This window comes from Gekko japonicus, unplaced genomic scaffold (assembly GCF_001447785.1).
Source record: "Gekko japonicus isolate JY-2015 unplaced genomic scaffold, Gekko_japonicus_V1.1 scaffold126, whole genome shotgun sequence".
NCBI lineage: Eukaryota > Metazoa > Chordata > Lepidosauria > Squamata > Gekkonidae > Gekko > Gekko japonicus.
This window is the reverse complement of record NW_015162477.1, coordinates 259,299-285,980: the sequence shown is the minus strand read 5'-3', so window position 1 is coordinate 285,980 and position 26,682 is coordinate 259,299. Positions and strand designations below refer to the sequence as shown.

Sequence of the window (26,682 nt, the reverse complement as noted above, 5' to 3'; positions counted from 1 at the left end):
AAGGAACAGATGTCTGTAGTAACTCAAAGTATTACTGCTCAACAAACTCAGATAAATGATATGCTGCAAATAATGAAGCAAGATACTGAGAAGGTAAAGGAAGTGGCTGCAACTACACAGAAGGTGAAGAAGAAAGTGCAAAAGCTGGAAAGAAAACAAATCTCCATGGAAGACCAACTGTTACAAGTGCAAATAGAAAAGGCTAATATGATTCTTTGCTTCCAGGGCATGCCGGAAAAATCGGGAGAGAATCTTAAAGAAGTTATGAGTGAATCCAGTGACAGAAATGAAGGCAGAAGCGTTGCTAAGTGATATGGATGTGGTCTATCGATCATATTCAGGCTATATAAAGAAAAATAATCTGCCTGGGGAAATTGTTATAAGATTCTTGAGAAGGCATGTGAGGGATGCAATCCTGAAAGCGGTTTCTGGAATACCACTGAAAGTTAGAAGCATTGCTGAGCGATATGGATGTGGTCTATCGATCATATTCAGGCTATATAAAGAAAAATAATCTGCCTGGGGAAATTGTTATAAGATTCTTGAGAAGGCATGTGAGGGATGCAATCCTGAAAGCGGTTTCTGGAATACCACTGAAAGTGGAGGGAAATACTATCAGAACGCTAAAGGATATTCCATTTGAAGTAAGACAACGGAGAAAGAAGTACAAAGAGCTTGTGCTTTTCCTTCAGACAAACTCAATTGGATATAAATGGCAATTTCCAGAATGCGTTACTTTCAAGTTTAAGGATAGAAAAGAAAAGATTGACTCTGTTCTGAAAGCCCAAGAATTTCTAAGGGTTCAGCTGGGAAGACCAGAGGACGGAAAAAAAGAAGAGGACAGCAAGTCTAGTGGCGAGCTGGACTCGGGTTCTTCCGGAGAGGACTCTCTGACGGAGCAAGGGGCAGGTGCCCCAAAAAATCCTTATAAGCTGCGGAAGAGACGAGGAAAAGAGAAGTAAAGGCTGAAAGATTCTGAATTGTGCCTTTGAGAACTGTGAATGGGGATGACTGGGGGGTACTGTTCTTAGACAGTTAAGTTTTAAGAGTTAATGAAATGGAAAAAGTACTTAAATGTCTGACTCAGTTTATATTGATCTAAATTAAGTGAAGACTTGATGTAATGAAGCTAGTGAGGATCTCCTCTCTTGGGTTTTTAGTCAGTAGTGGGTTTCTATACTTTGTCCCGTATATGTAGTCCCCCTTCCCTTTTTCTGTGATAATTTTTGTAGTTTGAAAAAAAAAATAAAAAATCCCCTCAGGGGGCTCAAAAAAGAAAAAGGAAAAAAGAAGAGGCTAACCCTCAAAGCTCTCTGGCCTGGAGCCTTTCACAAAGGCTCTGTGGGAGTGTCACTTGAGGTGGCACCCCTCCATGCTGATGGTGTGCTAATCGCCTCCCCAAGCTCTGGGGAGAGCGACCGCCATCGCCAATCCATAGACCGGAAGCCAAAAGGTTAAATATTTTTAACCAGAAACAAACATTTACTTCTGCTCAAGCTGTAGGGGAAGTGTCCTATGGTAACAAATGGGTTTTTAATGGCCATAAATCAGAGCAAAAATTAAGCAAGAGTTCCATCTAAATTTTAATATTATTTGGGGTTAGCACAAGTGTTTGATATTTTCATTTCATCATTTTTAAATGGCATACAATTAATACATTTCTTCTAAAATTGTTCAGTCACTAATATGCTGTTATCTATAATATTTTATTTTCACAGTAACATCTGATAACAGCAGTTTTTAGTTGTCAACTATATTGTTATAATAGTCCACATGCATACAAAACTTACTTTTCCTTCTTTGGTTTTGTATTAATATCCCCAAGCACCATGATATCTGAGAAATCTATTCGAAATTTGCTAAGCAATGTAGCCATCCTAAAATAGAGTTCAAGAAAAGCATAACAGTTAAATGAATACTTAGCATGAATTGAGCCTCACATTATCCTGTAGCATTACAGTACCACTGTGAACAAATTTTAATGCTAAAAGTAATGTACCTATTTAAATGAACTAAAATTAAGTTTTTTGTAAACAGTGTGCTGAAACAAATGCCACATCTCTTATACAATATTTACTTCAAGAGACTGCATAATTTACTAACTTTAAAAAAAGAACAGAGGATAAAGGCTATCGTTTTGTTAATTCGTATAAAAATGTTAAATACAACCTGGTGTTTGAAAAGTTAACACAAATTATTATTTCTGATAATTTGGAGAACTTCAAAATACTGATTCAGATGAGATATCACACTTGACAAATGTTTTCATTTTTTACTTCACTTACGCTCTTCTGTCGTGATCTATTCTGTTTATTTTCCCACCGATGAACACCCTGATCTTACAGTCTTTCCACTTTTTCTTGGTTGTCAGAAGATATGGAATCAACAATGTCAATCCTACATTTAAAAAACACATACATCACTAATGCACTATTTTGCAATGTTGATATTTCTAATAGCGCTCCAATTTTTAGAAACATTTATTTTACCTCCATCATCAAAAAGCCACCAGACATCAATATTATTTTTGCCTTGTTTCTTCTGAAACTGAGAACTTGCATCAAGCAGTCTTTGATCAGCCAAGTTCAGAGGAACAGATGGACCTTTAGGATCTGTGAAATTGAGAAGACATGCTTGAAAGAAATGAAGGAAGCAGAAGCATTGATAGTTATTCCCCAATCTAACTGCATATAGCTTACATGTAGCATCACAATCCCAACCCCCCGGCTAGTTTCACTTTCTGGAAAATGACTGGAAGACCTTTGTATCAATGGACATCAAGGTACCAAGTCTCCAGGGATGTGAAAAGTATTCTCCTTCTCTACTACCCTGCGTTTCACTAGGGAGCAACAACCTTTTTTCCCACCAAACAGTATACCAGTAGATGGGATAGAACATTCAGTGCTTTAAACACCTTAACACAGCTACAGAATTTCAACACTGAGCAGGACTTACCTAACTAAGTAGTGCAGAATTCTCATTAGCCCTATATAGCAAAACTGACTGATACTTCATCTGCTTCTACTTTTATCCTTTATACTATTAAAAACTACATAAGGAACAATATAAAAACTGCTTTTTTGAGATCTTAAATCAAAATTATTTTCACTTTTTTGTTAAAATGTTGGCTTAGCACACCTTTTGAAATATTTTCTTGCTTGAGTACTCAAAAGAACTCAAATTCATGGCTACAGAGAATCTTATGTTATTTTGATCAGCCACAGGATTTAACTATTTTTTTTAAAAAAATCCAAGTCCTGTCCAGAATCTAGACAGAGAAGTTTGATGAGAAAGGCACAAGCAAATAAGATCTATTAAGAGGAGATGGAAAGCCATGGAAAAGAGTGTGAAGGTTCATGTGAACTTCAGAGTACAAAGATGACAGCTATAGAAAGACTGCAGGCATAATGATAGAATTGCAGAGATAACATACTGACTGGCAAGTGCTTAAGACTCAATAGCTCCCATACACCAGTGATGAAACTGTCCAAAGAGGAAATGCCACAGGGTCCATAGGAAATGAATGGCAAAGATGTCCACAGTAAAGAGAGGGGATGCATTCTTTGTCTAGGCGCTCAGAAACCCTGTGGTATCTATTCTGGGAGAAGTCTGAAGGTGGAGGACTGCTGTTCTACAAAACCTATCACACAGATAAAGGGTGCTGTCCAAAGGCCACATTAAGGTAAGAGATATTTCACTCAAGGCAATGTATCTGGCCCAAATGGAAATACTAGTAAGGGCTGCCCCTTTCTGGACCAAGCACATTCTTTATGACGGGCAACGCCTATATTGTAAACAGTCCTCATCCCCTGTCTGAGATGAACAAGTGGTTGCTCCCTAAGAACTAGGCCAAAGAAGTAGTGACTGGTACAAGACAGGAGAGAGAATGCACTCAGTGATGGCCACAACCCAAAAAACTACTTTTAAGAACTATTTTAAGATGAATGTGTATGGTATCACAGTTTAGTTTTCTTTTTGGAATAGCAGCCCTCTGTGCCATATTGTCAAATGCCTGAAACACACTTGCTATGGCAGAGAGTGGACTAGCATTTATAAAAGAAGACAATTTTAAATGTCCCACTGGGCAGACATTATCATGATATCTTCTGTATATTGTATGTGTGCATGTGCGACACTGTACAGTTTTGTTCATTAAAAGTTTGGCACAGTGGGCATATATTTCACTGTTATTCTGTTTCCATTTCGAATAGCAATATTAAGACACATTTAAAATAAATTAAATTCTTCCTATAAATCACCAAGCTATCACATCTAAAAAGCCCATCCTAGCAGTGATGTTTCTCATAGGCTTCCATGAGCTTGGCAAGTATAAAGTTTAATCATCTGAGAGATGTTGCCTCACACTAAAAGTATGAGAAAATACAGACTGATATTTACAGTGGAAAAATGGATTAAAACCAAGAGATGGAAAAATGGCCTGCCTTTTTTCAAAAGTGGTTGTGTTGGATTCTTGGCATCATCTTCATCTTCTAGACAAGACAAGGTTTAAAAGTAAAAAAAAATTAAGATGTTAATAGCTGTATTAATGAAAATGTGTTTACTTCTAAGGCACAACATAAAATGGCATTATGGAAAAACAAACATGAAAGAAATCAATCAAATCCTGATATTTAATAAGTGATCAACATGTTGACATATCACCTTCACACACTTTTTTCTGCAAAGTCACAAGGATGAACTAGTACTGGAGGTTGAGTGAGAACCAGCTGTTCACTACTGGTATAAACAAGCAATGCTCAGGAAAATTATTTTTCCCCAAGAAGAAAGGAAAGAGTTCATAGCCTACAGTATTTTACAAGCCCACAGCACTGCCCTAATGTAAGGAAAGGGGAAAGATTTCCACAGTCTTCCTGCATCAGTAGATACATGCTTAATATGGGGTAGACATGAACACATTTGAACAAAAGAAAAGCCCTGCTGGATCAACCAGTAGTTCATTTAGAACTTCAACCCTTTTCACACAGTGGCTAACCAAGTTGCCCCAGAGAGCCAAAAGGCCAGAGGCCAAGGCCTTCCCTGGTATTCAGAGGTTCCCTTTCATCACTATGGACAGGAACCATTGATGGACCTATCCTCTACAGTCTTTCTAATCCACTTTTAAAACCATCTATCTTCATGACTATTACATCCACTGGCAGTGAATTCCACAACTGAATCACTTGTTGAATGAAGAAGTATTTCCTTTTGTCTGTCTTAAATCTACCGCTCATCAGCTTCACTGGTTGCCCTCCCTGAGTGCTAGCATTATGAGAGAGGGAGAACTCTTTATCAGCTTTCACCACCAAGTGCATTCTTTTCTAAATCTCTATTGTCAGGTGTCTTTTTTCTATACCAAATAGTCAAATAATGTTTCTCACAATATGTTATCTACCTGAATGCAAGTCTGCAAGTGAAAGCCTCTAAACATGTTTGGTCACTCCCAAAAACTGACAAACTAACGAACAAACTGACTGTTCTTCATATCTTAGAGTTAACCTCAAAACGTGAACAGTATGAGAAATACGAAGCAAGAAGGAAATCTCTTCCACTGGGCTAACAACTTGTCATCAGGTAACGAGTTTCCTCAAGTTTAAACAATTGCTTGAAATGTAGCACTGGAGGAAAAGGGATGAAAGTCCCTGGACTGTCCATGCACACCTCTGGATTGCAGGTCACATTTTTTAAATGTATTTATTCAATTTGTACCCTGCCCTCCCTGCCAAGGCAGGCTCAGGGCGGCTTACATAAAATGCATATATAAATACAATTAAAATCCATCATAAAAACAACCAAAACCATAAACAAATCAGTCATCCTAAAGTGCTGAAACAATATTCAGATAAAGTGTGAGAGCAGAGAATTTCAAATTTAAACAATACTCCATAGGTGGCAATAATGATGGTGTTTCTGCGCCAGCTCCACTGATCTACTTATGTATATATATGCAGCACGGGCAGGCTGAAGATGGTGAGGCCAGGGCACAGGGACACTCCTTGGTGTATGGTGCGGCTCCTTAGTCGAATGCCTGGCAGAAGAGCTCCATCTTCCGCAAGAGTGGCCGTCGAAAAATGGAGCCAGAAGACAGCCGAGACATCGAGCCGAGGAATGCCGACATCTAGCCGAGGAATGTAGACCCAGAGACCGTCCGGTACCTCCACTGGGTGCTAATAGGGATTGTCCCCCACCCTGTGTTTCTGTGGCCATAGATTAGGTATGAGAATCAAGTGTAAGCCGCTCAGAGACCCCTTAGTGGGGGTTCGAGCGGGGTAATAAATCGAATAATAATAATAATAATGATAATGATAATGATAATAATCTTGCAGGCCCCACAGAACTGTAAGAGGTCCCACAGGGCCCTGATCTCTTCTGGGAGCTCGTTCCACCAGTATGGAGCCACCACCAAGAAGGCCCTGGTTGTCGCCAACCTGGCATCTTTGGGACCCGGAAGAGCCAGCTGGCCTTGGACCCCTGAACGCAGTGCTCTTTGGGGAACATATTTTACAAAGAAATATAGAATTTATTTCTGAATTTACCATACACACAAAATTAAGCACCGTTTTCACTTTTCACTTTAATGTAATTTAAGTTTTAAAAGACTGAATAATGATTCTTGCATAGCCACAAACAAAATTCTGTTCCGTTGATGGTTACCTTTCTGAATAGGAGCTTTTTCACTCACAGGCTTAGAAGTTACTGTCTCTGTCTTCTTGCTGTAGTCCACGTTTACTATAATATCTTTGGTTACAGGAGATTTCTCTTGTGAAGACTGCAATTCTTCTGTGAATTTAACACATTTATGCAAGCTAATTATTTACAACCTACTAGACCATGATCAACTCATTTTATGAAAAGAATACATGACCAATGCTAAGGTTAAGCAACTGTGGGGATTAACAGCACACACCATATTCAGTCTCTCTCACACACATATACACACACACCCATTTGTGCTGATCACCTAAAGCTTGAAACAAGAGCCTCAAAAATATCTACAGCTTCCCAACAGTAGGGGTTGGATCCAGTTCAGTGTTTCTGCAAGCACAAGGACTTCTGTCCACAGAGTGTGACTTGTACCTGTGGAAAGTTGCAAAACTTGCACTCTGTTAGTGGAAGTCCTTGTTCCTGAAGAAATATTGTATTGGAAAAAGTCCCCTATATCTAATTCTAAATCTCAACCCAGAGGCAATTTGTTCTTCGATTATTGTGCAAAAAGGCAGGAAGCTGAAGACATTCAGTGGTAAGGGAAAGTGCTCTGTGCAAACTCAGAAATACTTGTTCTTTCACAATGGAGTTAAAAACAAGCTCCTGTGTAAGTCAAAACGAGATCTTGGCACTCATTTTATAATTCCAGGAAAAAAAATTCCAAAGGGGTAGCTATATTAGTCTATTGTAGAAAATCCTAACAGAAGTGCTGTACCACTTTAAAGACCAACAGATTTACTCCAGCATAAACTTTCACATCTACATCCAATTTCATCAGAGAATTCTCAGTCAGCAGATATAACCACACTAACAGATATAGAGGGCAGAGACTGTAGGGTTAAAAGGGCGGGGTTTGTGACATTCCGAAGCAGAACTCAAAATACAAGATAAGCACAGTGATCTTTCAAAGCAGCTGTAATTGTGTCAGTTTAAACCATAGTAAATACAATTGCATCTCCTGTTAAATTCTAATTCCACAAGTATTTATGTTACGATAAATCTGTTAAATCTTTGAGGTGCCATAAAACTTTTCATAACGAAGCAGAGCAACCCACTAAAATGCATTTTGCCATGGAGTTATGACCATTTATGATAACTTAATAAGTATTACATATTTAATGATAAAGGAATTAAAAAGAAAAGAAAATGATATGCCAGGAAAATTTCCAGGAACTCATCTTGTGCTGTTTGGAAGTAATATCCGGGGAAGTGAGGCAAAGCTGTACCTTGCTTGGGGTGACAAAATACTTTGAGCTGATTCTAGATATTATAATGAGAGTTACCTTGCCCCTGAAGATGAGAAATATCCAGACCTTCCCTCAGCCGGATAACAACCACTCCATACTGAACGTCAAAGGCATCACTGTCATAGATCAGGTAGAAAGACATTTTAAAAAGCAATTCTAGCTCAAAAAAAAGTGACTGGATGTATTTTAAATGGAGCCTATAGAGAATATATGATGTCACATACTACTGTGAAATAAGAGAGTAACTTCCTGTTTCAAGCAAAATCTTTAGCCCCTTACTTACAGCATCTTAGATGAACTAACAGAGACCTAATGCTGAGTTTTTCCAGGGTTTGCCATTGTTCAACAGCAGTCATCCCACAAAAGCCAGTGTGATATAGTGGCTAGAGTTTCAGACTAGAATTTGGGAAGCCTAGGTCCGAATGACCACTGTGCTGTGGAAACTCTCTGGGTAACCTTGGGCCAGTCACACATTCTTAGTCTAACTTACCTCACATGGTGGTTGCAACAATAAAATGGAGAAGAGGAGAATGATGTAAACTGCTTTGGGTCTCCATTGTGGAGAAAGGCGGGATATAAATTAAATAAATATAGATAAAGATGGGGGCAGATACAAAGTTGGTGTGTGGTAAGGAAACAAGGAAGCATGGGTAGGTGAGCATATGGGAGTCGCCAAGGGAAAGAAAGGAGGAAATAGTGTGGGGAGGGGGGATATAATGGGAAATTAATCCCCCCAAGTCCTTGTAGATTCCCCATTGTGGAATTGGGTACAGCCTGCTAGCCAGCATTGCTCAACTGGGTCACAGTTTTCCTGGGTAGAGGCTCAGGATGAAGGAAGGATGGAAAATTGTAGCAAGGGGGGGGGGAGATAAAAGTAGGTTGGCTAGTAGGTGGGAAAGAGCAAGAGAAACAGGAAAAGAGGAGACTCCATGGGGGCTTTCAAGAAAGGGCAAGACAAAACCGTGGGTGAGGGGAACATGAGATGCTTCATGCAACTCCTTGTGAGTCCCCTGTTTGTCAACATATCTAATCCTGAGTGTGGCCACATCTGTGGACATGTAAATCTAGTGATTGGGGCCATGGACAAACATGAGGGAAACTTTGCAGAAAAATCTTAAATCTTAAAAAGATACATTGAAGAAGAAGAGATTGGATTTATACCCCGCCCTTCACTTGGAGTCTCAGAGAGGCTTACAAACTCATTTCCCTTCCCCTCCCCACAACAGACACCCTGTGCGGTAGGGTGGGGCTGAGAGAGCTCTTTCAAGAACAGCCCAAGGTCATCCAGCAACTGCAAGTGGAGGAGTGGGGAATCAAACCCCGTTCTCCCAGATAGAGTCTGCGCACCTAACCACTACAATCAAACTGTTAAAACCCCCAAAATCACAAACGTAACACCTGTAGCTTTAAGAAATTAATGTCCTCAATGGCCATTGATAGACAGCCACAACAGCATGGTTTCTGTTAGGAAAACAGGAAAATAAAAGGGCTACACCAGTCACAGGAGATATAAAATAAGGCCTTGAACTTATTTTTCATCTTCTGTCAGGAAAAGGTAGGGGGAGGAGCCAGGGCCCTTTAGAGGATCTTTTTGGCCTTTGAGAAAGGACTCATCAGGCTAAGCCAGGATGCAGACACTGGCAACGTACTACCATGTAACTTGCATGACTCAGTCAGGCCCAGTTCCTTGCTACCGTTCAACAGCAGCCACCCCATAAAATCCAGAGTCATGTAGTGGTTTGAGTTTCCAACAAGGATTTGGGGGGCCCAGATTCAAATCTCTACTGTGGAATCTCACTGGGTGACTTTGGGCCAGTCACACTCTCTAAGGGCCAAGCTAGATGTTATGTCATCCACAGTGGGGAGGACAAAGGTCACCTGGTACCACTGTGTTGTGGGCCTGAGCGGAATCAAGCCCTTGCAGCAGTTTTAAACGGCTGAGTTCAACTCTACAAGGGTTTCAGAACTGTGGATGCCATAATGTGCGGTTTGACCCTAAGCCTAACTTATCTCACAGTTATTGTGAAGATAGTGGAGAAGAGGAGAATGATGTAAGCTGCTTTGTGTCTCTATTGTGGAGAAATGCAAGATATAAACAAAGTAAATACATAATAAATATAGCTGAAGATGAAGGGAAGATAAAAGGTTGGCTGGTGAGTGGGAAGGAGAGAACAAAGCAGGAAAAGGTGAGAGGCTATGGGGGCTTTCAGGAAAGGGAAAATAGCTGGGGAGGAGAAATGAAATGCCCCACACAAGTCCATGAGTCCCCCCTTGGATTCCAGAATTACATATTTACATAAATATACGTTTAACCTTGAACTCACTGTAGTAAGTTGATGTAGGTATCGACATCCCTCATGTCAGCTGACTGCCAATCTTTCTTAAATCCAAGAACAAGAGTGTTTGGTCTCATTCGCCCCAAACCTGCAGCCTAATAACAAAATTACATTAAAACCTTTGACAAGCTTAAAGTAGCTTCCTTCTAAGAATATTGTATTGACAGAAGATTTGGATTACCTGGAAAACTAGACACAGGTTTCCTTTCTATCTCTGACAAAAGGCATTCAGGAACTTGGGGGAAGAGGGTGGCTAGTTTGAAGGCTGTCTATGTGAATAAAAGTTGCCCTATCTGCTTTACGCAGATATGCAGTTTTGTTCAGAAAACTTGACAGCTCTGCCTATAATACAGATACAGTAATTTGTAGAAAATGATATCACAAGATTAAAAAAACCTGACCTACTAGGCTACTACAGGTTCATTTTTTCAGCTGAAAAATCACCTCCATAAGAGAGGGACCCAAGGTTGTTGCCCTCTCCATCTCTGGGACCATCTACCTCTACAGAGATCTGGCCTGCCAACACTCAAGCTCTCATCTCCTTGCAGAAGAATAAACTTCAGAAAGTGGATTTGGGACATATTTTATTCCCCTAACAAGATCTCCCTAACATCCCTTAAAATATTCTCTAGATGCATTTAAAGAAATCCAGGGGGGAGGGCTTCAGCATAAAATGATGGAAGGATGTTAGGGGAATTACCACTCTATTGTCCCCTGGTCTCCTGACTTTTAACTCCTGTTGTGAGCAAAGATATGGAACCAGTCACTTTGTCAGATTGGCTGGCTGAGTGGGCATGTGTCTGAAAGTCCTCCTGGGCTCTGGTCCTGTCAGCCTGGCCAGTTCAATACACATTTCAATACAGAAGCCTTCTAATACAGTTCACTTTCTAGAGGAGCCCTGCATATGGAGGGAATGTCTTGGGGGGGGGGGGAATTCCTCAGTCCCTTGTTGCTATATGGTAATGTGGCAGTGGGGCAGAGAAAAAGGTGGACATTTCAGTCAAACTATAAGAATATGACACTTTTAGAATGGTCTCTGGCAAGTGAGAGCAGAATTTAAATTGGGAGGCCTAGAACAGAAACATCCTGATTTCTTGCAGCATAGTAATTTTAAACCCTACCTTCTAATAGAGGAAAACAATGACTGCCTTGCTTTACAGAGCAAGACAGTTACTGCAAACGTTAGCAATAATCTTAAAATAATTAAATATTTTGGAAGTGCAGTATGTGAGATCCAATTCAGAATTAATTACTCGGAGCATAATACTATATACCTTGAGAACAAAATATCTCTTTTAATAGGTACTGCATACCTGCATTAAGTATTGTGCACCATCCCTCAAATCTTCTGCATGTACTGGAGCATAGAAGGCTTTCATTTTGTTTTTAATAAGCCACCGTTGGAATCTGGATAAGTCATTAGTCAATTCTTTCATGGCTTGCCTGCGAGGACCCTTTAAAAAAAGTTATATAGTCACACACACTTCTAAAAAGTTTCAGAGAAAAGTTTAAAACTCCTCATTGTGGATAATCAAGTGGTGCCTTTATGCCTCACCCCCCCCATCTCAGAGCAATTTAAACGTAAATGAGATCGCCTAGATCAGAATCTATTTAGAACTCTTCTACATGAGAAGGTGGGAGTGGTGAATGGAGCTCCCAGTGTTTTCTGAAATTAATTTAATTTTCAGGTGTGAAAGGATCCAATACTGATTACGTTCACACAGTGAAGGAGAACATAACTCTCCTCCTCACACTGATTTCCCAGTCTGAAATGGTGCTGCAGAAAACCCATTTGCTTTGTTGAGGAGCCAAACAGTAACTCTTCAGGCCTGTTTCATAAGAAGAGTCCTGTTGGTTTAGACCAATGGTCCATCTAATCCAGCATCCTGTCTCACACAGTGGCCAACCAGTGGCCAAGGCCTTCCCCTGATGTTGCCTCCTGGCATAATTCTATAAACCTCCATCATGTCCCCCCCCCTTAGTCATCTCCTTTCAGAGTGGGCAACTGGTGTAGTACAGAGATGCTTAAACCTTCCCTCCAGTCATGCTGAGATCATGTTCAGAAACTGGCCCCAACCGATAGTTTGGTCCTTCCAAATACACTGAACAGCACAATGTCACCCAAACCACAACTTAACTCTTTTTTGGCTATGAAACCAGGGGGGAAAAAGTGTTCAATCAAACACTTGTGCTTAAAACTACTGTCGATACAAGCTGCATATTTTGAAAATTGTCCCAATTTTTTTAATATGTATTAAGTTTAGCTGATATGACCTCCAGTCACCACATTCTTTACCGTAGGCAATATTCCTATGATTTATCAGTTCTTGCCTTTAGTGTTTATATAGTGTTTAGGGATGTGCACGAACTGAACTACAAAGCAAAATTCATCATGAATTTTTCCCTGTTCATGGTTGGCAGTTCACAGGAAATCTTGTGGTATAGTGAAAATCTAATCCCAGTTTATGGCCATTCATGCATGGAGCAGGAAATGGGTTTAAAGGGACTCCATGTCCCTTTAAACCCAATTTATGTTCCCCATGGAAGCTGCAAAACCAGCTGAGCAGCAGGGAGGCACTGCCCACTTCTCATCTGTTTCAGGCTGTCTTGTGCAGTCCCTAGCCTTGGACCCAAATATTTCTCCATGGGATTGTGTTGTAACTAAGATACAGCTGTTCATGATACATAGAAATTCTGTTACATATATATTTAATGTGAGTGCAGCTGATGAATGAAATGGTTTTCTTTCTTTATTTTATTTTTTAATTTATCTTTGAATTTATATCCCGCCCTCCCCGAAGGCTCAGGGCGGCTCACAAGAGGCATAGATGCCAAGTTAAAACAGTACAACAGTATAAGAACAATATAAAATACAATATGTACAATTCAATTAAAAATACGGTGCTCCAAAAATTACTTGAATTCAAGATGGGATTCAAGAATTATTCATACCAACACAACAGAACAGCAATATACGTCCCAGTAGCACTGCCAGGAACGTCTCACGCCCCCGATAATGCTCGCTCAACCAATGGTCAAAGTGCGGAGATAAAGAAGAAGGCGGTGGTGGAATAGTAGTGACGGCGGCTCCTACTCGAAAGCCTGGCGGAAGAGCTCCGTTTTACAGGCCCTGCGGAACTGCGCCAGGTCCCGCAGGGCCTGGCTCTCCTCTGGGAGCTTGTTCCACCATGTAGGAACCGCCACCGAAGACGCCCTGGCCCTAGTGGCAGCCAGTTTGATGTTCTTGGGGCCTGGAATATCCAGGAGATTTTGATTCCCCTACAGAAGTGCCCTTGGGGGAACATGCGGGGTGAGGTGGTCCCTTAGGTAAGCCGGATCCTGGCCATATAGGGCATTAAAGGTTAAAACCAGCACCATTGACTTCAATGGCCCCATTGGTTATAATGGACCCAAATTTTTCGGGTTTCCCGAAAAATTTTGGATATCTATGCTTTACCGATATAGATATTTGGGTTTTTTCGAGTTTCCCGAAAAAATTCGGGTCCAGTAAACCCGAATCCGAATTTTTTTTTTGCACACCCCTAGACCCTATAGGAGAGTACGTAGCAGGAAATGGACAAACTACCATGAACACCCTACAAGGTCACCCTAAATTGGCTGCTACTTGATGGCACTTTACACATGTGCTTACTGACACATTAAACAAGTCTACCCTCAATATGTTTTTGTCAATTTTATTCCGTTTTTAAAATTTAGGGATATCCACATACCATTGATTCTCACTGTACCACAAGATTTCCCATAAACCCACTGTATGTACTTATAGTAGCAAGCACTCTAATTTCCCCATCCTGGAGTGGAAAATTCAAGCATTATCACATAAACACCTGTACATAGCATACTTCTCCAAATGCCCTTTTTGTGTGCATCTTCTACCACAATTTGGTCTCTTTAAATAGCTGCTATTTGTTTCTGCATGCTTACTGAAAGGCTCTACCATATCCCCACTGAGGACATAAAACATTTATACCACCATCCTAAGAATGATCTGCCTTAAGCTGAATGCTCCCCAGCTCCTGCTAGGTTTTCCCAGAAGTCAGTTAAAAGCTGATGTACAAACTTTTTGATGTTCTAACATCACTCTCTGATTATATGGCAATTCAAGTGCTGCTTCATTTTTGTACAATCTCAGCTTGTTCCAAAATGTTCCCCAATATCTAACAAATTTAAACCCTTTTCACCAGCACACTAGCACATTCTCTCTATTTGTACTCTTCTCTAAAGCGGCATCATCTAATGTGGTTTCACAGAAAAGAGGGGCACTGGAGACAAGTTTCTAAGTCATTTTATAAAAGACAAAAGGAAATTATTCTGACTTACCAAATGTACGTGACCACAGATCATTAACCCTACATTTTTGGTGAAGGCATGTACCAGGTGAAGCAATGCAGGACGCGAGTTTGGAGGACCACTCATGATGAGACACTGTGGCCTAGTTTTAGATTTAAAAGATAAATAGTATGCACATGTCATAAATTATCCATCTGAGCTGCTCTTAATAAACTGTAGATTCCACCCATACAGCAACTCAAATTGCATAAAATTTTATGGAGTATTTCCAAACATTTCAGTGGCAAGTGTCTCCACTCTTCATTGATTAGCTGAACTCCAGCAAAGGTAACAGAAGTCGTCATCAAGATACCACCAATATTTGCCTAAAACAGCATTACCAGAAGAAACACTACTGAATGGACCTGCTGGGCTCCTGAACAGACACTATTCTGAAATCCCTCTCCAAAATAGAATCTAAAGGATCCAGAAGAACTGTTCTTTTTACGGCATCTTCAAGTTACGTGAACTTTTTTTCCGGTCAGCCTACCAAAGCCCAAACACAGTTAACCTTTACAAAACATATCAAAAGCTTCTCAATGCATGAGCACTTTTAAACATTTCTGGTTTTCAAAGGGTAGACTAAATTTTGGCCTTTCATTTCTAGGGTTTTAGTTTGTCATTTACAGTAAAAAGTAACAGACAACTTGATTGTAATATACTGATTAAAGTTGCTTTAAAATTCAAACTGCTACTCTGAGAAAGCTAGGAAAATAGTCTATTCATCATTAAACTTTATTATTGGCAAGGGCTGGGACACCTGATGGAGATATGAAGTGTGGGCAATAGCCTTTTCACCTATGAAGCAGCAACTCATCTCTTCCCAGCCAATGCCACACAAGCTGCATGGGTTGCCTGTCACAAAGCTTGACTGATGGGAACCAATAATGAAACAACCAACTTTTGTTTGTAAAGTGTGTTCTATGTCTCTTTCTTTTATGTAACATTCCTCAGATCCTATTGGTTTGGTTCTAAGTCACCTGGGCCCAGATTGTGTGCAAGTACTACAAAACAAGGCTACCCAAATTTACTTTGCTACAAGGTCACTCAACCAAATCCAGCAAGCAAACTGGCACAGTATGCAAGCGGTATGCAAGCAAACCGTCACAGTATGCAAGATCCACACATAAGCCCAACGACATTTACTATGTCACTGCTCAGTCCACTTTTGCTTTGCGATAACACAGTCAAGGAGTGTTGAGAGTTTGATACTTATGAAATGTAATGATGCAACCACCTTCAGGACGTGCTGAACTCTGTGTGAAACCATTCATGCCACATTTTCAATACACCACTTCAGAGCTGGGGATAAAACCTCCCTTTCAGAATGTGGGATCATGTCAGTTTCTACTGTTATGCTAGATGTTCCCTGTGGCATCTCAAGTTCACTCATATTGTCTAATATGTATTTATCTTAATTTACCTGAAGTTTTTCACATGGTCTTCCACACCTGAAAGGCGAACAGCATGCTGCAGTGCATTTAGATAAGTTAAGGCTTGAGTTGAAGATCCCCAATTTACATCTGTAAAATAGTATTTTTTGTTAAAGCAGCCCATTGAGGTAAAGTCTAAGATGTAGCTGAAAGTCTAAGATGAGCGAAAAAGGGGAGTATTTTAGTGAACCCATTCTCATTCTAAAACTCAAAAAGAACACAAATAGTAGACAACACAGTATCAAAGGTATCTGAAGATGTGAACTGGTTTCAGTATAGGTATCGATAAAGAGAAAACCTTCCTGAAATGCTCACAGCAAAGGTAGTTAATTTACCGAAGTAATTTACTGAAGCAAGCTTTTGGGCACAGTTTAAGAACACACATGAAGCAGCCTTACATGGAGTTCGACCACTGATCTATCAAGGTCAGTATTGTCTACTCTGATTGGCAGTGGCTCTCCAGGATCTCAGGCAAAGGTCCTTCACATCACCTCCTATTTGATTCTTTTAACTGGGGATACCAAGTATTGAACCTTGGACTCTGTGCCTGCAAAGCAAATTATCAATGGCCCACTGCATCTACTGCTGTTCATGTAATGTTCTATAGCGGTTGTGTAAGAAATGATACCATATAATATTACAAAACTTCTGCAAAGTTGCTTGGTGCTTCATAATCTCTTCTCCTACTTCATTTTAATAAACTTTTAAAATGTCCTCTTTACTGCTTAATTTTTAAAAAGTAAACAAATTAGGAACATAACCTATTTTGTAAACCACTAAGTATATTTTCAGATGCTGCATATTTCTGAGCTAGAGATGGTATTTCCAAATGGGGATCTATAAGAAATGATGTCAATACTCTCTCCCTCACACAGAGAGGTATTTATTTAGGGTTTGAATGATGGAAAATGCAATGTAACTTGAATAAGAACACAATTATTCACATATGTTGTGTACTGCAACCTTTGAACAACCAAAACAAATTACTCCAGACTCTTCTCCAGACTTCTTCTCATTCTCCCTCTACACTGATGGACCACACTGAGAAACAGCAGCAATGTAGTAGGGAGTAAGTCACTAGAGCTCTTGCTGCTTACTTCAGGGACAGCCATCCCTACTTTAAGTATGTATTAGTGTATGGAATTGGCCCTGGCTGAATGAAATGAAAACAGACCATATGCCTTCCTGCTAGCTCAGCCCAAAGTCCTGCTTCTGTCTCTAGTGTTTGGATCTACTCAGCATTCAATTTATTCCAGTCAAAATGATAGAACAGTGGAGGATTCATTTGGGTGGAAGGGAGACAGCATAATCAGCTGGTAGCTCACCACCTGCGTCAAAGGCAGGTTAAATACTAAAAACTGGCACCTATACCCTGGCAACCATTGCAAGGGTCATTCATAATGCAAGTGCCTCTTGCTACCATGGATGGGGGCGGGGGGAAGCAGTCATTCTTCCCTTTCCCCATCCACACAATTATATAAATGGTAGCAAATAGATATGAAGCTGGGAACTAAAAAAATTTTGCTTTCTCAAGTGTGTAATTTATTTAACATATTTACTTCAATTATATCCCACCTTTCTCCCCAACAGAGACCTAAAATGGCTTACACCATTCTCCTGTCCTCCATTTTAACCTTGCAACAACTACTCTGAGAGGTAAGTTAGGCTGAATGTGTGACTGGCCCAAGGTCACCTGGCAAGCTTCCACAGCAGATTGGGAATTCAAATCTGGGTCCCCTAATTCCTAGTCCTACACCCTGACCACTACACCACACTGGCTCTGACGCCCTGGATCAAAGGAACAGTTTTCAAAATAGCTTTTTAAAAAAATTATTATTTTCTAGTCTGCCACAATGTTTCTTTCAATGGTTACCTTCCCATTTGTCTTGAGAAAATGCCTACCAAGATCAGTCCCACTGTGCCCTGAACAGGCATCTAATTTCCTGCAATATTTTAGTATGAAGTTCACTTTAGGGTCTGTAAACTGTATTACCTAGTTACAGGTTCCTGTCAAGAAATAGCATTGAAAAGAAAAATACACTATCACAAGGCAAATTAGATCAAACATTTTTAAAACCGTGATCAAATCATTAATCTGATCACCGACCTAGTGTCTCCTACACATGCACCCACCTGGCTTCTTGTAAGTTACATAAATGTAGAGTCCTAGAACGATGACATATGTGAGAAGTGCTGCCCACCAGTTAATGACAAACATCACTATACAGCAAAGTATTGCGCCAACTAGGGACACCCACATGTTGTAGTACTTAAAAGCAGGACGCCAACCTATTCAAAAAGCAAACAGAATTAAGTGAATGAACAGAAAGTTTCTCCTTTTGTGTGTTCCAGCAAACTCCTGAGCATTTTAATACCATACATATCTGTGTGGTATTTACATGTAAATAAATATATATGAGGCTCCTTGGAGCCAAAGAACAGCATAAGTATTTTAAAAACACACACACACTAAGTTCCAACAAAAGAAAAATGGACAGCTTTTAAGTTTTCAGGTTGGTTTGGTGCAGACTGCTGCCCACAGCCTGGTTAACTGGATAGTAAAATATAAAACGTTGTTCTTTGTAATCCAATGACAGCTTGTGCAAGCACTTAAATTTAATTTAAAGGAGTTTTAAAAGGCAGTTTTGCCTACACTGATTTGTTTCATGTGCATAAGAGTAATGAAATAAAATTCATACCTGGGGATTTTGCAAGTGAGGCATGGAACACTGAGAAGTTAATTAAGGCATAAGAAGCCAAGAAGAAATTGGAGATAATTGGAGCAATGAGATTCAATTCAGCTGTGAAGACAGAAAAATGCCATTATACTGTTATGTTTACAACCAAGGTAAAACAGAAAGGGTTACATGTAGTTTTAACTTTATGCTGCTCTTTTTTATTTTGATTACTTTTTAATTTTTAGTAAAAATAAATATCCTTGACAGCTTTTTAGCTGAGAGTGCTGGCTAAAAATATTTTGAATAAATAAAAGACGGAACCATGGGTATTATTTGCAATCACACAAATGGAAACAAGTTATTGAGAGGTGGAGCACCTTTGTAAGCTACAGACAGGACATTTTAATCTTATAATTTTAATGTTCCAAGTACAAGACAAGTTTCACATGTACAGTCTACATTTGATTTTTCTAGGATGAGGGAATGAACTCCACACCTTCTCACCCAGTTCCATGGTTATGGAAGAAAACATAGCCAGAGTGCATCAAATTTGATATCATGAGCTCTGAACAATCTTACTGAGGAAATAGCCAGAAGAATATGTCTCTGCAGAGGATACCCACCAATAGTTACAAGTTAGGAACTCTGCTACTGGTTTTGCATAGTCCATATACATAGACTACACAAGATGACCTACCAGGGAACAGGTGTAAAAGATGGAAATACAAAAAATTATTATGTATATTTCACTGTTTTGAGTCCCCAATGTGGGAGAAAAGCAAAATAAAAATATTTAACTAAATTCGAAGTACAAAGTAAATGGGCTACAACATACACAACCAATTAATCACAGTTCTATAAAACTACAAATCAGTCCTGTTCACAAATATAGTAAACACATGTACAGTCTACATTTGATTTTTCTTTATACATTCAATGATTAATTCTCATGTTACATTCAACAGCTGAACATGTGATTTAAACCACACATTTATCCAGGTACTGGTCCCTGGTTTCATCTATCAAGTGAATGCAAACTGGCTCTTTCTTACAAACTGGCATATGCATGCACATGCAGGTTGTACATTCATTCACTGTAATATATCAAACGGGCTAATGAGGCTGTTTTGTTCAGAATCTGATTTTGTCAAAATATATATAGTAAAAACTAGATTTACCACTGTACCACAGAATCGAGTAGTACAACATGTGGTTTGATCATTAACCTAAGGATTCTTTCATGCTCAAGCTAGCAATCTAACTGGCTGTCTGATTTCTAATGTGGATCATATTCAATGCTTCTCAACAACTTGACAGGAAAATGAGACAAAAATCCTTTCTAGCAAACAAAGCTCATAAATCACACCCACCAATTAATATGAATCCAAGCCCAATCAAGAAGGTCAAAAGATATCCTCGCAAAGGTTCATTATTCTTCCCATAGCCCTTAGCAAACATCGAGAAACCTGGGTAAATATTGTCTTTACACAGAGCCTAGAAAAAAAGATGGGAGCAATTCAGCTACAGTCATATACCAATATAAGAACAGCAAATCATCAAATCTTTTTAGATCATTCTTCAGTTGATCTGTGTATGCTAAATGCAATTACAGTCAAAACTGTACTGGTTTTTCACATCACAAATCCTACTGTTCTCTTCAGGTTTGTGGGGAAATTATAAGAAGTGGACAACAACATTGTTCTACCTAGTAAATTTTCTATATTCAAATAGAACGTTAGAATTATCTTAAGAATATATAATTTCCCATACATCCATAGTACATATAAATAGGGGCCTGCAAACTCATGGAGGAGTAAGATGACATTTTCCCTCTTGATTTTCCTTACTCCCTTCCACAGGCAACACCTGTAGCCTCTCCCTCCACCCCAGTCTTCAGCTCTCTCTCCCACTGGTAGCCCCTCCCCTTTTCCTCTTTCCTACCCACCTATCTTGTTGTTTCTCCCCCTATATAATCTCTTTCTCCCCTGCATTAGTCTACTCCATACCATTTTCAGCTTTCCCTTTTTATCTATACCTTCCCTTCCACATTTTATCTTTGATTTGTTTCTCTTCCCCTTTGCCCTGTTGCTTACACTCAGACCTTGCAATATTTGTTACTGGATGCCTACCAACCCCTCAAATTGCTGCCAAGATCTCACAACATAGTCTTTTGACATCTCAGTGTTATATTTTTCTTAAAGAAGCAGACAGTGCTTCTCTGATTTAGGTTCTCTAACCCCACCCCCCAGTTAATAATTTTCTGCCAACCTGAGACTTCCCGCAGACTTTTAGAGAAATCTTCCTCTATTCATCCCCGGCCCTATTTGTGAATGTTTGATGCATACTCCAAGGCCCAGTTCAGAATTAGATATACAGATGAGTGCTCACAACCCCTCCTGAGACACAGGTATAGAAGGATTTGGGGAAATAACTAATAATCAAACTGTAATAGTATGTATTACTTCCAAATTATGGTTACCAGCATGCATGAGTAGAGCTGAGATTTATAAAAGGTATTATTATCTTATCTGACACAGGTTAGTTCTGGCCCTGAGACCTCAATATCTTAAGAAACACTATATGAATCTCATGTATACAGCTTTTTAAAAAGCCATTTTTAAAGTGCTGATTTAAAAACTCTGCAAACAACTTCTTACCTGGAAAATTTTAGGTGCGCTGACAAGAGACGCTAATGCAGAAGAAAGGGTGGCAGAAAAGATACCAGCTGAAATTAAAGGTGCAAATCCTGATACCATACTCATTACCTAGAAGTAGAACGTGAGTATAAGAAATGCAGGTCTAACATAAGGAGCTTTAGTGTAAAATTAAGTTAAATTCAGTAGGCAAAAGAACACCTTGAGCATATGGATTAGAGCTTTTCTCTTGTTGAGCAAACAGTTATGCTCAAAAAATTATTTTATGGTAGTTGAAGTCAAAGTAAGTTCTGTCATATTTAATTTTTCACTCTTAACCGTTAGTAGTCATTCTAACATTAACTTACTACCAGATAAAATAGTGACATGAAACTGAAGGTGTATATTTATGTATCAAGACAGGAGTGAAACAGACATAGCAATAATAGGGAAAAAACAGTGTGTGGTGATGTTAATGAGGCAAATAGTAGCCTTCTCTAGACATTTTAAATGGGAAAATATCTATTTCAGACACTTTTGCTAAATAAGTTTTGCAGATTTGTATCTTTCAAAAGCCTGTTTGACCAGAGATATCAGTAGAGTAAAATCAGTGTGCTCATCATGAGAAGCAATGCCTCTCTTGCACATTTTCAACTCTGCTAAAAACTTGTCTCTCTAATCACACCATCTATAAATATATAGTAACTGATGTCATGGTATTAAAAATGGTTCAGACTGAAAAATCTAAGCTCAGAGTGAAGAATTTAAATATTATGAACAGCAGCCCACAAGTAAAAGCTACTTTCCTCCTATTAACTTCAAAAAGTTTGAGAAAAGATTTGAAGTCTAAAAGTTTGAGCAGACATTTATCATATTCATATGCATATAATACTCTATTGTAGTCTGCTCCCACATTTATATTAAGTGCAGAAATCATCAAGAAAACACTCAGTTTACACTGCCAAATTTAGAAAAGTCACTGCTCACCTGGAAGTTGTTCATTAGCCCATAAGGGCAACCTGTCTTTTCACAGGAGGAGAAGTCAAACTTCAGCTTGCAAGCTGCAGTAGTGCAGTTTGTTAGCTCATGGATAATAGTATCATTGATGTTCCCAGTTGCATCTCGCACAACACAAGCACCTAGAGCAAAGTATGTAATCTTTGAATAGTAAAGCCAACTGCACCATATTTGTCTCCAATATACTTGAGAAAAGATTGTTTCTAAATATTTACTAAACACACACATGCATTTATTTATTTATTTTTTTATAAATTCAATTTATAGCCCGCCCTCCCCGCAACGCGGGCTCAGGGCGGCTCACAATCAGGCATAAGCCAGCACATAAAACACATTTAAAACCATTTAAAATCATTTCTACAATATTACAACATTATTAAGTGCTCTGGATGTTCCGAATTGATCTTCCATAAAGATGACATATTAATGCTGCTATACCCACTCAGTGCCGTCTGTTCCGCTTGGCACTGTCGTTCTTTCTTCCAGGGCCAGATAATGATGGTACAGTAGTGGCGGCTCCTACTCAAACGCCTGGCGGAAGAGCTCCGTCTTGCAGGCCCTGTGGAACTGTACAAGGTCCCGCAGGGCCCGGATCTCCTCCGGGAGCTCGTTCCACCAGGTAGGAGCCGCCACCAAGAAGGCTCTGGCCCTGGTAGCAGCCAGCCTGGCCTCCTTGGGGCCTGGCATCACCAGGAGATGTTGCGTCCCCGGCTGTAGTGCCCGTAGGGGAACATATGGGGAAAGGCGGTCCCTTAGGTATGCTGGACCCCGGCCATATAGGGCTTTAAAGGTGAGAACCAGCACTTTGAAGCTAATCCGGTACGCTATCAGCAGCCAGTGCAGTGCTTTCAGAACAGGCCGGATGTGGTCCCTACTAGGGAGACCCATCAACAGCCTGGCCGCAGCATTCTGCACCAGCTGTAGCTTCCGGATTTGCGACAAAGGCAGCCCCATGTAGAGAGTGTTACAGTAGTCTAGCCTCGAGGTGACTGTCGCATGGATCACTGTGGCCAAGTCACTGCATACAAACCCTTACCCTCAAATTTATACAAAACTTAGGTTAACACTCAAGTAGTCACAGAGCTAGTTTCAGTGTCACAACACTATATCAGAGCTGTTAAGATAAAGCATCTTTTTTTGCACTGGGAACACCTAAAATAGAATTGAAAAATATAAGTACCTTTAGACAGTTCACAAACTTTTGCTGGAGCCATGTAAATCTCAACTATCTTAAAATACTAGCCCTCACAGATATGGAGAGATATGTGCACAGATATGGAGAGATATGCAATATTAGTGCACCAACAAGTAAATTAGAAAGCTCTAAGTGTATAATATATTTGGATTATGACCATTTCAAAGCCAGATACAAATTTGAGGTGCTCATTTTATTTGGAATACTAACTGAAAAGTTCCCAGACTTCCTAAAATGCTACAAACTGTGGTCTGAAAACAAAAGCAACATACAAGACTCTGCAAAATCAATGTAACAAATTCTGAGAAACTCAAATCTATGTTCTACAAAACACTGTTTACATATTTGTAAGCAGGCAATATTTATATATATTTACCATGATGCTACAGACTGGTGAGCTACAAAAGTTAATAGGTTTTTCACTGTTTATTTAGACTATATACATCTTACATCTTCTAAAAGTTCAAGGCAGCCTGCTTAAACAAGCAGAAGACAACTATCTCAGCTGCTAGAATTCACCCAGTTCAGGGAAAAACTATGATCTGTCAACTCTAGGCAACACAACCTCAAATCGACTGTTGTATTTGTGTAATATACAGAAAGCCTGTCTGAAGTGTTTAACGAATTTGTAGTGAACTTCAGAGCATTTTTAACTGCAAAAACAGCTAAACTCCCCTATCTAAAAGTAAGTGAAACTAAAACACTGCACTTCTTCCTTGACCTGTCCATCAACTGTGAAATCCCATTGTTCATTTGCTAGCTGTCTTGTGCAATGAAATATGCAAATACCACAGAATCTGTTGGAGCCATTAGGTTTGCTAAAAGGCCCCCTTAGTGCTGAAAAAAAAAGTCACACAGTTCTGTTTTAGCATAACCTGCAACTAGGTCTTTCTCTCAACTTGGAAACTTAGATCTTTAGAGAAGTCATGATTTTATCTTAACTTGTTTTGTGTAGTTTTGCCAGAGGTTTCAATTTGTTCCAGTTTCATTAAAGATCCAAACATTCTCTAACAGCCTGCACTGATACTGCATGAGCAAAGAGGACAATCAGGCATAGAATATAAAAGTTCATGACACAGTTTTGTGTCAAAAGTGCTTTACAAGCTTTACTGAACATAATCAGAGAAAGTTGCTTTTGTTGAAAATAATTTGCTAAAGGACAGGTGGTTGGGTCCTGGCTATTTAGGCATTTCAGTGTTGTTTCCTACACTGAAGCCCAGTTATCTGTGCAGCATTATCCTTTAGTTGTTAATATGGTGTGATATATTCTATGTAATTAACAGGCAAGATGGAGATAGAGTGGGAATTTCAGAATATTTGTTAAAGCGCTACCTGCTTCTTATTTTGCTGTACATTTACAAAATGTTTGATTTTTGACATCAGGAACGAGAGTGAAATAGAGGAAGAGAATTTAGTAGATGTATGAGGCATGAATAGTTTAGATAATACTTAGTCAATATTGTATCTAAGAATTTTGATGTTTCAGCTTACCTGATCCTCTCCTTATTGGGTGTTTAACTTACAAGACGGTAAAAGGGGGCATAAAGATAAAAGCAATGTGTTTATAAAACTGTTAGTCTATTTTTAAGCCCATGGTTATAAACAGTTGTTAGTTTGTCTTTTTTCTTTTAGTTGTTTTGGAGTAAATGAAGCATTAGCGTATGATACTTTGTAATAATATGAAGAGAAGAAGCTTGAATATTAAAGCTAAGAATTTCGAGGTTTCCTTTGGTTTGTGGCAAGTTGGTAAATTAATCTATTACAAAATAGGGTAAGTAAGTAGGTAATGGTTATAAAGTGCTATATATTAGGTAAAGGTTATAAGAGTATAAGTAAGAAATTATACAGTATAATGTAATGTTAAGGAGTGATAAGTTGGCTAAGGAAGCAGGAAAGAAAGAAAGTTAGAAGTAAAGTGAATGTTGGTAACTTTACAAACATAAATGCTAATTGAGATGAGATAAATCAGAATAACCTAATAATAGTTAAGATTATTTTGTTCGTTCTGTTTTTTCTTTTTCTTTTTTGTTGATGTTGTTAAAATGTTGCTATGAATTATAGACAGATAAAAAAGAAGTATTTGAATTTGATTTCCAAGTTTTGGTGTTTTTTTCTTTCTTTGTTTAATATGGCTAGAAATACACTTAGAAATGCGATCTGAGATGTGTTGTTGGGAAATGTGGAACCAGTTAGTTATGTGTGGTTTTCTCCCCCTTTTTTGTGTGTTTGTAGATGTCTGTGTATTGTCATGGTTTGTCTTCTTTTTGTGTTGTAAAAATCAATAAAAATACTATTTTTTTAAAAAAGGAACTAGACTGAAATAGGGTGTAGGAGTGGTGGTACAGCCCTGAATAGCCCCCATGAGCCAGTTCCTTGCCCCTGTAACCCATCAATCCTGTAGCCAATAATAAAGCTTTTTTTAAAATCAGAAAAAATACCCAAGAAGCTACATATGTGTAATTCTGGCTTAGATAATAAAACTGGCAGAACTATCTGGTTTTGCCAATAGTGTCTCAAGGTCATAAAATAATGCTCTCTCATTCAAAAGTGGATATTGCCATATTATTTATTATTTTCAATTTATAACCTTCCTTTCCTGCACAGACAGGCTCATATTTATGACCAGGGGTCATTTCCTGTGGGAGCGCGCAGGCGCAGCGCTCCAGCAGTAAGGAGCCCATGGGGCGGGCACATGCAACAAGCCCTGCCCCCTGCTCCCAGCAGCCCTCAGTCGGGCCACGAGGAGCAAGCAGCAGCTAGGTAAGTTGCAGAGCCACCCCCCCCGGCCCACCTTCAGGTACAAGCTCTCCCTCCTCTGCGAGGACAGATCTGCACGTCCCCCGCCCCCCAATAGCTAGCCATCCAAAACAGTCCAGTGGAGCCTGAGTGGTGGGTGTTGCCTTCTGACACACTTCCGGTGATGTCAGGAGGTGTGGCATATGCAAATAAGTTGTGCTAATGAGTTATGATAATGAGCTCCTGCACCTCTTTTTCTACAAAATGACCCCTGTTTATGACAGACAGACAGTAAGGCCAGGGCTTGCCTTTCAGTTCAATGTTAAGATACTCTGGTTTAGGTACATGCATGCCT

At 39.4% G+C, this 26,682-nt stretch overlaps 1 protein-coding gene across 1 annotated transcript in view; it reads right to left on the bottom strand.

Moving 5' to 3' along the window:
* Positions 1-26,682, bottom strand: part of SLC12A2 (solute carrier family 12 (sodium/potassium/chloride transporter), member 2) — a 91,235-nt gene that overhangs the window by 17,878 nt on the left and 46,675 nt on the right. The window contains 15 exon segments of the mRNA XM_015405796.1: positions 1,791-1,877; positions 2,286-2,397; positions 2,490-2,612; positions 4,443-4,490; positions 6,652-6,777; positions 7,986-8,065; positions 10,274-10,380; positions 11,599-11,739; positions 14,627-14,738; positions 16,059-16,158; positions 18,202-18,357; positions 18,768-18,869; positions 20,117-20,240; positions 21,404-21,511; positions 22,367-22,518. Of these exon segments, the coding sequence (XP_015261282.1) occupies positions 1,791-1,877; positions 2,286-2,397; positions 2,490-2,612; positions 4,443-4,490; positions 6,652-6,777; positions 7,986-8,065; positions 10,274-10,380; positions 11,599-11,739; positions 14,627-14,738; positions 16,059-16,158; positions 18,202-18,357; positions 18,768-18,869; positions 20,117-20,240; positions 21,404-21,511; positions 22,367-22,518 (1,678 nt within the window).